Source organism: Corapipo altera, unplaced genomic scaffold (genome assembly GCF_003945725.1).
Source record: "Corapipo altera isolate COAL_440 unplaced genomic scaffold, ASM394572v1 62, whole genome shotgun sequence".
In the NCBI taxonomy this organism is placed as follows: Eukaryota; Metazoa; Chordata; class Aves; order Passeriformes; family Pipridae; genus Corapipo; species Corapipo altera.
In genome coordinates, this window is record NW_020884894.1 from 4,125,942 (window position 1) to 4,137,852 (window position 11,911).

The following is an 11,911-nucleotide window of genomic DNA, read 5'->3' on the forward strand; positions in this document are numbered from 1 at the left end:
CCCGAGCTGCGGCGGCTGGCGGCGGCGCTGGCGGCGGGGCTGCGGTGCCGGCCGTGCCTGGGGCTGAGCGCCCCGCAGCTCGGGGTGCCGCTGCGGGTGTTCGCCGCCGAGCTGCCGCCCGACCGCTGCGCGCAGTACCCGGCGGCGCTGCGCCGCGCACACCGCATCGAGCCCTTCCCGCTCCGCCTGCTCGTCAACCCCGCGCTCCGTGTCCTCGATACCCGCCTCGTCACCGCCCCCGAGGGCTGCGCCAGCATCCACGGCTTCTCCGCCTACGTCCCGCGGCACTGGGCCGTCCACGTCTCCGGTATGGACCGACCCTCCCTGCACCGGGGTACTGCCCTGCCCTGTCTCGGGTGGGACCCCGCACCTGCCACTTCCACCCACCACGGGCCCCCATTCTATCACATGTCCCCCCACACTCTCACGGGTCCCCCTTTATTCCATGGATCTCCTTCGGGGATATACCCCACTCTCACATGGTCCCCCCATTCCCACACGATCTCCCCATTCTCTCATGGGTCCCTCCAATTTCACACAAGTCCCCTACTCTCACAAGGGTCCCCCTTTTTGGCCCCCCAATCACATAGCCCCCCCAGTCCCCCCAGCTCTCCAACAAGTTCCCCTGGCAGCAGGTGTGGACGAGCTCGGGGTGCCGGTGAGCTGGGAGGCCATGGGCTGGGCTGCCCGCATCATCCAGCACGAGATGGACCACCTGGACGGGATCCTCTACATCGACCGCATGGACCCCCGCACCTTCACCAATGTGGGCTGGATGGAGCTCATGGACTGACCCTGCTGTGCCCACCCCCAGCTGCCCTGTGTGCCCGGGGCCCCTCCGTGCAGTGGGCCCTCTCTAACCCTGGAGAAAGAACCAGCACGGAGCCACAGCCCAGGGGCTCCCACTCAGGTTTATTGCAGCCAATATAGACCTGTGGCCTCAGTGTGGCTCTGGCCCTTCCTGCCCACCAGCACCCTAGGCTCATGGTGGGGGGCAACTGGGGGGTCCAGCCCATGCTCCCCTGGGCACTGTAAATCACTTCATGGGTCTAGGAACAGCCTGCTGCCATGGCTGTGCTGGAGAAAGGTGAGGGAATCTCTCCTTCTGGGGCTTCTTTGGGGCACATGGGCACAGCATAAGGGGCAGCTGGGTGGGGCTAGGGAGTCAGTGGGGCTGACGGGAGCCCTTGGGGACATGGGTGGGTGGGTGTTATTGGCTGGTGGGCTGCTCCAAACAGCCCCTGCTGTAGGCACAAATCCCTGTCTGGGATGGCTGGAGCATGGGGAGCCCCACACACCCCTGGGGACAGGCAGAGACCTTGGACCTGGGGCAGTGCATTTTGGGGGTGGGGGGCTGGGCTGGGCCCCCCAGTGTGGGCAGAGCCTTGGGGAGCATCTGGGTGCTGGCTGAAGCTTTTGGATTGTTTTTATTTTCATATAAACGAGACGAAACCCAAAGCAGCATTAATTTAAAAAATAAAAAAGAGCAAGAAGAAGAGTGGAGCGCAGCCAGAGGGGCACCCAGCTGCCCAGGCCATGCTCAGACCCCCACCCCGTAGTGTGAGCCCCCCGGGCTGTGTCCCTGCGCCCGCTGGGTGCTGCAGTGCGATGGGAGGGAGTGAGCGAAGATGAGTTGGTTTGGCACGCCCGGGGAGGGGGGGCAGAGCAGGGCCCATGGCCGCCCCAACCCCACACCCCCCCATGCCCCCCTCAACCTTCCTGTCCAAAGTCCTCCGTGAATTTCTTCACCTTGAGGAGATCCTCGGCGTTGACGGTGGGGCGGGTGGTGGCCAGCGAGCGCAGCATGTCCGACTGCAACACAGGTGGGGGGGCACACAGGTCAGACCAGGGGCACGGGTAGGGACTCCCCCACCATGGCAGTGGGGCAGCTCTGCCCATGCTGGCACCTTTGCCCCATGGCAGCAGCACTGGCTTTGCAGGTGGGAGCTGCCTGGAGAACCCAAGGCCCTTTCCTAGTACCCAGCTCTCCTTGGGGAGCTCAGCACCACAAGGGAGTAGACTGGGGGGCTGTGCCCACTGCCAGAAGCCACAGCACTGCCTAGCCCTTGGCCTGGAGGAGGAACAGGGAACTAGCTGGGCCTGAGCCACAGCACTGTCGTGCCAGGCTGGGCAGGTGCCTGCCCCGCATCCCAGAGCTGACACTCACCATGCAGACAATGGGCTCCATCAGCTTGTCACTGGGCACCTCCATCCAGGTCATCTCAGTGGCCCCAGGGTCACCGGGCGAGCACGGCGTCAGGAGATCATCCACGAGGACGCCGGGGGTGGTGCGGGAGGGGCCGCGGACCTGCGCAGAGCCACAGGCAGCTGGGACAGTGCTCAGGGCAGGACAGCAGCCGCGGGGCCCACCCCACCCTGGGGACCCCCCCGGAGCAGAGCAGCCCTGTTCACCTTCTTGAAGTGCGTGGCCGACTGCACCTTTCGCACAGGCTGCATGAGGGCGTCCCGCACGATGATGCTGATGTCGGCCCCCGAGTAGCCATCGGTCTTGCGGGCGAGTTCCAGGATGTCGGCGTCCTTCAGGGAGTGCGGGGTGTTGCCCAGGTGCAGCCGGAACATCTGGGCCCGCGCTGCCTCCTCGGGCAGTGGGATGTAGATTCGCTTCTCAAACCTGGGGGGGGGTGGTGAGCCCCACTGTGAGCCCGTGCCAGCCCTGCCGGGAGCTCAGGGGTTGGGAGCTGCATGTCCTGCTCACCTTCTCCTGATGGCTGAGTCCAGCACCCAGGGGATGTTGGTGGCACCCAGCACCAGGATCCCGTCACTGCTGTTCCCCACACCTGCAGGCAGATGACTCAGACTAATCCCCAGGGGTCCTCTGAATCCCCAGCTTCTGCTAGCCCCATCTTGCCACCCCTGCCACCCTCCCAGGACCCCCATCCCGGGACTCCACCCACCCTGCATCTGCACCAGGAACTCGGTCTTGATGCGCCGGGCTGCCTCGCTCTCGTTCTCGTTGCGGGAGCCGCACAGTGAGTCCACCTCGTCGATGAAGATGATGGAGGGCTTGTGCTGCCTTGCCAGCTCAAACAGGTTCTTCACCAGCCTGGGAACAAAGCAGGGGATGGGTCCCCACTCAAGGACCCTCCCCAGCATCCAGCACCCATGGCAGCCCCAGGGTGAGGAGCCCCATGTTCCTCTTGCCCCAAAAAACCCTGCACTGGCAGTGAGGCACAGCACCTCAAGGGGCTCTGCTCTCCCCTGGGAACCTGCTCAGGATTAAAAGTAAGTATAAATATAGGATATTAGAAATTAATTGTGTAGAGCGAAGTTTAATTGTAACTTGGTCACGGCTTGGTAGGGGTGGCCCCTGCCCAATGTTTGGTGTAGGTGAACTCTACATGAACTCTAAGCATGGATGGCTGAGCAGGGGAGAAACAGACAGATGGGAAACTTTCAGATATGGCTGAGACCCTGGAGGGCCCCAAGACTGCCCCAAGCTAGAGGATGAGAATGGAGAAAGAGTCCAGTGATGTCTAAGAAGACCCGAGCCCACAAATCGCTGTTGGACCGAGAGGTGTGTGAAGATGGGGGGCACAGGCTGTGAGGGGATAGAGACCCCAGGACTGCTTTGTTCGGAGTTTGCCTCTGGAGGAACCAGCTCCCAACACTTCCTAAACAGCCCTGTTACTGGGGTTCACTGATGCTGGTGGTTCATGCCCCAGCCCAGACCAGCCTGGAGCCAGCCTCAGCCCCACATCCCTGCTGCCAACTTACTTCTCGCTCTCCCCCAGCCATTTGGACATCAGGTCAGAGGATGACACGGAGAAGAAGGTGGAGTTGTTGGCCTCGGTGGCCACAGCCTTGGCCAGGTAGGACTTGCCAGTGCCGGGCGGCCCAAAGAGCAGGATCCCGCGCCAGGGCGTGCGCTTCCCTGCGGCAGAGCCTGGCCTCAGGACACCCCATCCCCGCACCTGGATCCACACTGGGATCACCCGGGGGGGAGGTAGGGGGTGTCAGCTCCTGCATGGCCCCTCCCCACTGCCCCAGCCTCACCTGTGAACAGGTGTGGGAACTTGATGGGCAGGATCACAGCCTCCTTCAGGGCTTCCTTGGCTCCCTCCAGTCCGGCCACGTCACTCCACCGCACGTTGGGCTTCTCCATCATGATGGCACCTGTGAGGGGGCAGCTCTGCTCACGCAGGCACCCAGAGCTGGCAGAGCCAGAGGCCCTGCCCCTCCCCACACCTCCCCTGGGCACAGCAACCGATTTGGGGGTGGCCAGACTGCAGCAACACACTCCTGGAACACAGTCTCACACCTGCTCCCCTTCCCACAGCTACCCCTGTGGTGGGCATCAGGGATTCCCTCCTCAACCCCAGCAGGTCGAGCCCAGGTGTGGCCCCTCACCCATCAGCTGCTCCTGAAGCTTCTTCTTCTCAGGGTTCTCGCCCTCGCTGTCACTGTCACTCCTGGGGACAAGGGACAAGGATCAGGAGTGGGACATGCCCTGGTGTGGCAGCAGGGCCCTGCCAGCTCCGTGGCCGTGCAGGGGGTCCCTCATCCCCCAGCCCCTCACGCACCCCTTGTTGTCATTCTGGGCCTCCTTGACCGGCCTCTTTCCATGCCTGTCCTTGCTGCGAAGGTACTCCTTCAGCTTCTCTGCCCGGTCCAGGTACTGCACACACTTAGCTCGGATGCTCTCCTTGGCCTTGTCACTGTGAGCCTCATCTGCAGGGACCCCCAGGCGTCACCGTGAGCCCCCGGAGCCCCTCGAGCACCGGCGTCCCCGGACCCCCCGCCCCCGCGGCCGGTCTCACATTTGATGGCGTGCAGGAAGTACTCCACGGCGTGCTGGTACAGCCGCAGCGCCTCCTCGTAGTTCTTGGCCTTGTCCTCCTCGGTGGCTTTGGTGACCAGGTCGATGGCTTTCTGTGGGGGGGGCAGCGCCGTGAGCACCGGGGGCGGGCCGGGGAGCCCCTCCCCACCGCCGGCACCGGGCCGGGCCCGCCCGCACCCGGGCCCTTCCGCAGCGCCCCGCACCCTCCCCGCCGCGCCGGCACCGGCTCTCGGCAGGACGAGTCAGCTCCGGCAGGGCCCAGGACCAGGGCTGGGTGAGGCCTATCCCCGGCCGGCACGGCGCCGGGCCCGCTGCGGCCCGTCAGCCGTGGCGCGTAGAGGCCCGGCGCGAGGGCGCGCGGGGGCGGCGCGGGCGGAGTCCCGTGGCCGGTCGGTACCTGCAGGGTGGACGTTGTCATCGCATCGCCCGGTGCGGCCGCTCCGGCGGCTCCGGAACGGCGGCGGCGGCGGCTGCACCGACTGCGCCTGCGCCCCCTGCCGGCCCCGCCCAGCCCCGCGCCCCCTGCCGGCCCCGCCCGGCACTGCGCCCCCCGCCGGCCCCGCCCACCACGGGGCGTGGTAACGCATAACCCCGCCTACCTAACAGGTGACACACCGCTGTTGGGGCGTGGCCTCGTGTAGGCCCGCCCAGCGAGCACCCGCGTGCGCGCGCATCCACCCTCATAACGGGTGTGGGGGTGTGGTTGGGGGGGGGGGTGGCTGCGTTTGTTCGTGCGTCTTCATGTGTGCATGTGTATGTGTTCATGTGTGTCTGGGTTCACGTGTGCACACGCATGTTTGTGTGTGTGTGCACCCATAGACACAGACACACACACCTGGACACACACACACACACTCTGCACATGTGTGCACCCACAGACACCCCCCAAAACTTTGAGTGTGTGTGTGTGTGTGTACTCACAGACACGCGCTCACACAAACACACGCAGGCACCTGGACATTCTCACACACTCTCCCCATGTATGGGCTCCCACAGACACACCCACAAACACCCCCATCCCAAACACTCGGAGTGCATGTGGACGTGTTCACACCCATGTACACACCCCTACACACAGACTCTGTGTGTGTTCGTGTGTGTGTGTGTGTGTGTGTACATACCCACCATGCAGTTGCACCCATGAAACTCCCCTCTGTGTCCCACATGTGCACACCCCCACACTGTGCCCAGGTGTACAGGATAGACCTGCACACATACACACACACAAACACCCACACAGACACATCCCCACACCCACACACGTATGCACAGAGTGTGTATATACCTACACCCCCCCCACACACCCCACCCCAAACACCTGCTCTTACCTGTGCTACTGTTGAGCCCACCTCTCCCAGAGCTGAACTGGCCCCACTGCCCCAGCTGCTCCTGCTGAAAGAGTCACCCCAGTCACCCCCAGAAATCCCAGAAAGCCCCCACCCAAGCATGCCCAGAGATCCCCCCATTCCCTCCAGAATCCTTCCCAGAGGATCCCCTGGGATCCCCAAAGACACCCACCCCAGCCCTCCCAGAGAATCCTTAGTTCCCCCATCAGCCCCACACGAGATTGTGTCCAGTACATGCCAGTCTCCCTTGCACTGGCCAGCCCAGCACAGCCCACCCTGCCCTCCCTGTGCTGTACTGTGAATTAATTGTCCCTCCAGCAGACACACACACACACTGTGAAAACACCTCCGGGCCCCCTAGCCCCCAGGCACCCCCTAAATGAGACTCAGAGCCCATGGAAAAGGCAATCTGATATAAATAGCGATTTACAAAGAATACAAAAATAGAAAAGGGGGCAGCACCTCATGGGATCTCACGGGACCCTCCAGCCAGCGCAGCCCCCCCAGAAGCAGAGAACTGTGCAGGAGTTTGGCTGAGGGTACTGGGACCTCGGTGGGAGTGGGGAGCCCTGGGGGTCCTGCTCTGGCACTGCCTGGGATCTCCCAGCACTCCAGGGCATGGAAACTGCCCTCAAGAGGGGAGGGAAAGTACAAAAAGCGAAAGTGCATCAGTCTATGTGTCCTGCCCCCACCCATGGGGACCCCCCAGGGGCAAGGGGCAAAGGCAGCAGTGGCTGGGGTGGGGACAGCTCGGGGGGGGGCCCAGCAGCCCTGGCCCCCACGTCCAGGGCAGATACACAGCATTGTTCTGGCTTTGGGAGGTTTGGGGGTCACTGCTGGGGAGCAGTGGGGGGTGGGGTAGCTGAGCCCCAGGGAACAACACCCCAGGCTCAGGCACCCCCTTTGCACCCCTGAGTGACCCCTGTAAGACAAATGTGTGTGTGTCCCCTGAGCAGGGCATGGGGACCCCTCATGCAGCAATAAGGGGGGGTCCCACAGCCCGAGCTCTCCTCCAGATAGGGACAATGTGACCCCCTTGGGGGAAGCCCCCCCAGACTGACTCCCCCAAACATGGGTTGAGGAGCATGGGGGGTCCCCCAGTTATGGGTTGGGGAGCACCAGGGGTCCCCCAGGCATGGAGGCCAGGCTGGCCTCACTCCAAGGCACAGGCGGTGAAATCAGCAATGGCTTCAGCCCCGGAGGGATCAAAGCTGGTGTCTGTACTCCAACAGCCCCCTGGGGCACTGGAGAGTCTGGGGGTGCTGGTGTGAGCAGGAGGGGCTCATTCCCCACCTGGGCAGCCATCCTGCTGCAGTCCTGGAGGCTCTCAGGGCAGGGATCCCAGCCCCAGCAAGGCACTGGTAGGGCAGGAGAGGTTGGGGGTCCCTCTGTGACCCCCGGCTCGTTCCTGACAGCGTGGGGGACCTGGGGCACCTACGCCAGCAGCCCCATGCGGGTGACTTTGGCTGAGAGGAAGGTGTGCAGGACGAAGACGATGGGTTTGGGGCAGGAGTGCAGGTCCAGTGCCTGGGGAGAGATGGAGAGTGGTGTCAGCCCCCCTCATCTCAAACAGTTCCCCACAGGGGGGGCACCACGTGGTAGGGGATCCCAACCAGCCAAACCCAGCAGGTGTAGACACCCGGGACACTGAAGGGTTGGGGGAAAGCAGAAACCACCCGTGGAGGAAAACCCCATAAACAAAGGGGTAAGCCTGGCTGCTCCCTCCTCACCAGCTCCCCCTCAGGGCCTCCGAAATCCAAGTAGAGAGTCCTGATGCCATCGTCCGCCGACATCTTCAGCCGCTCGTAGGGGTAGCGGAAGAGGACGCTGGCACCCGGCTCCTCCCGGGAGATGGTGAATCCACCCTCGTAGTGGATGGAGAGCTGGACCTCCTGCCCGCCCAGCGTGCAGCCTGCAGGCACAGCCACTGTCAGACCCTGCCCCCCTGCCAAGCCCCACAGCCCCAGAAGGGTGGGAATGGGGGATCCCTGGGTCCGCCCCGCAGTACTCACCCACAGTCACCTCCTTGATGAGCTCAGCAGCAGCGTGGCAGCCCTGCACCAGGACACGTGTCCAGGCTGAGAGGTCCCGGTGTGTCTCCACGCGGAACACGTGCATCTCCACGCCCTGGCGCGACCCCGTCCGCGTGGCAAAGGTCAGCTCCGAGCCCAGCGCAGGTGAGCGGCGCCCGGAGCCTGAGTGGACCAGCCTGGAGGGTGGGACACGGATGGGGGGGGGGGTCAGGGTGCCATGGCAGTGCCAGCAGCACGGCACCCCATGCCCATCTGAGCTTTGGCATTTCCCCCTGCTCCAAGAGGCAGAGCCACGGCTCGATCGAGGGGCACTGGTCCCCAAGGGGGTCCAGCCCAGCCCACCTGGTGGCCACCAGTGGGTAGCTGTGGCAGGGGGAGGCCCAGGCATCCCTGGTCCAGGGCATCCCGTCGTATAGCAGCAGGTCCTTCTCTGTCACTGCCATGAGCACCGGCCGCCACTGCTGCCGCCCGCCGTCCAGCCGCGCCTGCCAGGCACGAGGGCACTGTGAGGGGCACCAGGGGCTGCAGGTGCCCACCACTGCCCAGCACCCCAATCTCTGCACTCATGGCTGGATGGATTACAACCCAGAGGCTCCACACTGACAGGATCTCAGCAGCACCCAAGGTGCTGCCATCCTTTATCATCTATGATTCTATCCTGGCAAACCATGCCAGGAGCAGCCCCCAGGGGTCCTGCTCACCACCATGCCTGGGCCAGCTGCAGCTATCAGCCAGCAAATTCATGGAAAAGGGAAGGTATGATGAGTGTCTCCAGCTAGGAAACCCCAGTGGGAGAGGGGGCTTAGGGCATGGGAAGCACTGCTATTACTAGGGCACAGAAGGGAGAGCAGTAGAGCCGGTGGCCAGGCTGGGCTCTCTGGCTGCATCCATAGCCCCAGTGAATCGTCGGCACACCCCGTTGGCACTGCCATCCCCAGGAGCATCCCAGCACACCCCGTTGGCATGTACCTGCTCAGCCAGCCAGGCAATGTGCTTCACCTCCTGCCTGCCGGCCGTGGGGCTGCCAGAGCGCAGCGTGGCATTGAGCTCGGCCAGGACCTGTGGCAGCAGCGCAGTGATGTTGGCGTGCAGGGCGCTGAACCAGGCGTGGGCCGTGGCCGTGTCCCGGCACCGCAGCACCAGTGTGTTCCGGCTGTCCGGTGAGTGCAGCTCGATCAGTCTGTGAGGGGACGGGGACAGGAAACGGGGTAGGATATCAGGACATGGTGCGGGGTGGGATATCGGCACACCAGCACCCACCAGCAGCCCCTGCCCTCACCTGTTCTCCAGGTCAGGCATGCTGAGGTTCCGGGCAGCAAAGCACATCTTGAGGGGAATCACCTTGCGGTCACGGGGCCCCTGGTGCTGGGGGGATCCCGAGTCCTCACTGCCACTCAGGCTGGGGGACTGTGGGGCCACCCCCTCCCATGGCAGGTCCGACACGAGCGATGGCTTCTTGATGTAGGGGGTCACCTCCCGCATGAACTTCACTGAGGGGGTAGTGGGGGGAACAGTCAAGGCTGGGCAGGGTCCTGCACCCCAATACCATAGCCCTTTGCCCCAGGGACGCTCTGTCTGTGGGGTGATGTGCCCTCCCTGCAAACACCAAGGCTTGGAGAGTCTTGGGGGGTCCCACTCTCCCTGGGACGGGGATGTCCTGAGTGAAGGACGGTGCTGGCAGCTCATCCTGGTGATGGCGCGGGTGTAGGAAGGGGAAGGCAGCAAAGGACAATGGTGCTGGGCAGGAGGTCAGGTTGCAGCCCATCCTGGTCCCATCCTGCCCCGTCGCTGCTGGAGCAGCCAGGACTGCGCCCGCCAAGTTTCCAGCGCCGCAGGCAATGCCGGCGGCTGACCTTGCACTGCCACTTATGGCCCGACGGCAGCCGGCCTCCGGAGGGTGTGCAGCCAAGACATCCCGGCTCCTATGCCGGGAAGGAAGGAAGGAGGCACCAGCTCCAGCTCCTGCTCCTGCTCCCCCCGGACTATCCCACCCCAGCACCACCCCGCTGACGTTAGCCCTGGACCCCCGCCCAGCTGAGCCCCAGCAGCCAAAGCCAAGGGAGGGACACGCTGGGGACAGAGAAGGGGCGGCAAGAGGGAAAACCAAACCAAAACAACAAATAGGCTGTAATGCCTGGAAAGCGAGTGGTGAAAGGATCCATGGAGCCAGCATGATGCCACAGCTAGGCCTGCTGGGGTGGGAACCACAGTGGCAGTGGGGCCCACATTGTGCCGCTGCCAATCCCCTGCTGTGGGTCTGCCAGGCGGGAAGGGGGAGCAGAGACGGGAAGCAGGGATGAGGAGTGGGCAGGAGACACCGGCCCCATACCCTCCCACTGGCTCTGCTGAGCCGCCGTGCTGCCACAAGGCGCCTGTCCTTGCTGTGGGCAGCACAGGAGTTAATATTAGCTGCCGCCACGCTGATCCCAGGATTACCACCGTCCCTGCACCCCTAATCCTGCTGCCGGGCTGGGCAGGGCAGGCAGTGCCGCGGGCAGCAGCACGGCCGGCAGCTCCCGCCACGGGGCCACTCAGCAGATGTTTGCCAGATGTGGGCAGCTGCCTCCAGTGCTGGGCGGGAGCTCAGCCCATGGGGGTTCCAGCCCACAGTGCCGTGACCCCACGGTGCCAACACTAACTCCAACAGAGCCCTGGAGCCAGGAGGGTGAGAGGCTGAGCCGGGCAGTCAGCGGCACCAGAGCTGTGCTGGGGCACTGCCGGAGGAGCGTGGGCTCGTGCTGGTGTCTGGGACTGGTGGAAGCCCAGGACTGTGTCTGCCAGTGGGGATGGCAGTTTTCAGTGCTCCCAGTGGCTCCCAGTTTTCAGTGGGACATATCCATAGTGCAGGCATGAGACTGGCAGTGGGGCAGTGGCATCTGCAACCACCCTTTCTACTTCTGGCAAGCTGGTGTCCAGCACGCAGCTGCCCCAGCACAGTCACCCTGGCACAACCACTGGTACCCTGGCACAGCCACCCCAACACAGCCAGTCACCCCAGCACAGCCACTGTCACACAGTCACTGTCATCACGGCACAGCCACCCGAGCACAGCCACTGCTGCCCCGACACAGCCACCCCAGCACAGTCACCGTTGCCCCACCTACACACTCACCACAAAGGAAACCCAGCTGTCACCTGCGCCCCTCACCCGTCCCGCCGCAGGAAGACAAGACGGCTGCTCCGGCTGCACGGCAGTGCCGGGTTCACACAGGCCCCATTGGGGCCAAGCCCCCTGCCTCCAGCAGGGAACACCAGCGAGGTGTCCCAACGCTTGCGCCCGCCCACGCCCTTGGCAGCATTGCCCGCAGCCACACTTTGCCCACAGCTTCCCCAGGGGCAGAAGGGCTCCCTTCCCCCAGGGTCACAGAGCATGACATGGGCCTGTGGGCACCTGGGGGGAGGCACCTGGCGTGGGCCCTGTGGCCAAACCCAGCACCCAGGACAGGTGACACCAGCCCCACTGAGGTGCTGGCACAGGGCTGATGCTCCCACCTCCACCACTGGCACAGGGCTCAGGAGAAGCCTTAGCACCTGCCAGGGTGGTCACGGCTCCAGGGTTGGTGAGGAGGGACAGGGCTGGATGGCACAGCCAATGTCCCTCCCAGCTCCTCCCTAGGGTCACTGATGACAGCTGGACACTGGATGGTCCCATCTCAGCCATCGGACCAGCAGTGCCCAGCTGCAGCGGGAAGGGAAAGGAAGGGAAAGGAAGGGAAAGGAAGGGAAAGGAAGGG

At 64.2% G+C, this 11,911-nt stretch overlaps 3 protein-coding genes across 3 annotated transcripts in view; 1 reads left to right on the forward strand and 2 right to left on the reverse strand.

The window, feature by feature from the left end:
• On the forward strand, positions 1 to 943 carry PDF (peptide deformylase, mitochondrial; the record flags this gene model as incomplete). The annotated part of the gene is made up of 2 exons (XM_027646946.1): positions 1 to 307; positions 636 to 943. Coding segments are annotated over 2 exons (465 nt in total), but the record flags the coding sequence as incomplete, so codon positions are not given.
• Positions 944 to 1,401: 458 nt separating this feature from the next.
• Positions 1,402 to 5,301, reverse strand: VPS4A (vacuolar protein sorting 4 homolog A). The gene is made up of 11 exons (XM_027646494.1): positions 5,196 to 5,301; positions 4,779 to 4,890; positions 4,542 to 4,689; positions 4,369 to 4,430; positions 4,015 to 4,134; positions 3,736 to 3,892; positions 2,916 to 3,064; positions 2,717 to 2,798; positions 2,413 to 2,632; positions 2,168 to 2,308; positions 1,402 to 1,812 (listed from the first exon to the last, which is right to left on the reverse strand). The coding sequence occupies exons 1-11, from the start codon at positions 5,214 to 5,216 to the stop codon at positions 1,711 to 1,713; spliced, it is 1,314 nt and encodes a 437-aa protein (XP_027502295.1). The 5' UTR covers positions 5,217 to 5,301; the 3' UTR covers positions 1,402 to 1,710.
• Positions 5,302 to 7,255: 1,954 nt separating this feature from the next.
• SNTB2 (syntrophin beta 2) overlaps positions 7,256 to 11,911 on the reverse strand; it is a 6,398-nt gene continuing 1,742 nt past the window's right edge. The window contains exons 2-7 of the mRNA XM_027646488.1: positions 9,457 to 9,667; positions 9,147 to 9,357; positions 8,520 to 8,662; positions 8,157 to 8,353; positions 7,875 to 8,056; positions 7,256 to 7,671 (exon numbers count right to left, since the gene is read on the reverse strand). Of these exons, the coding sequence (XP_027502289.1) occupies positions 7,579 to 7,671; positions 7,875 to 8,056; positions 8,157 to 8,353; positions 8,520 to 8,662; positions 9,147 to 9,357; positions 9,457 to 9,667 (1,037 nt within the window). The 3' untranslated portion in view covers positions 7,256 to 7,578. The remainder of the gene's footprint in view (positions 7,672 to 7,874; positions 8,057 to 8,156; positions 8,354 to 8,519; positions 8,663 to 9,146; positions 9,358 to 9,456; positions 9,668 to 11,911) is intronic.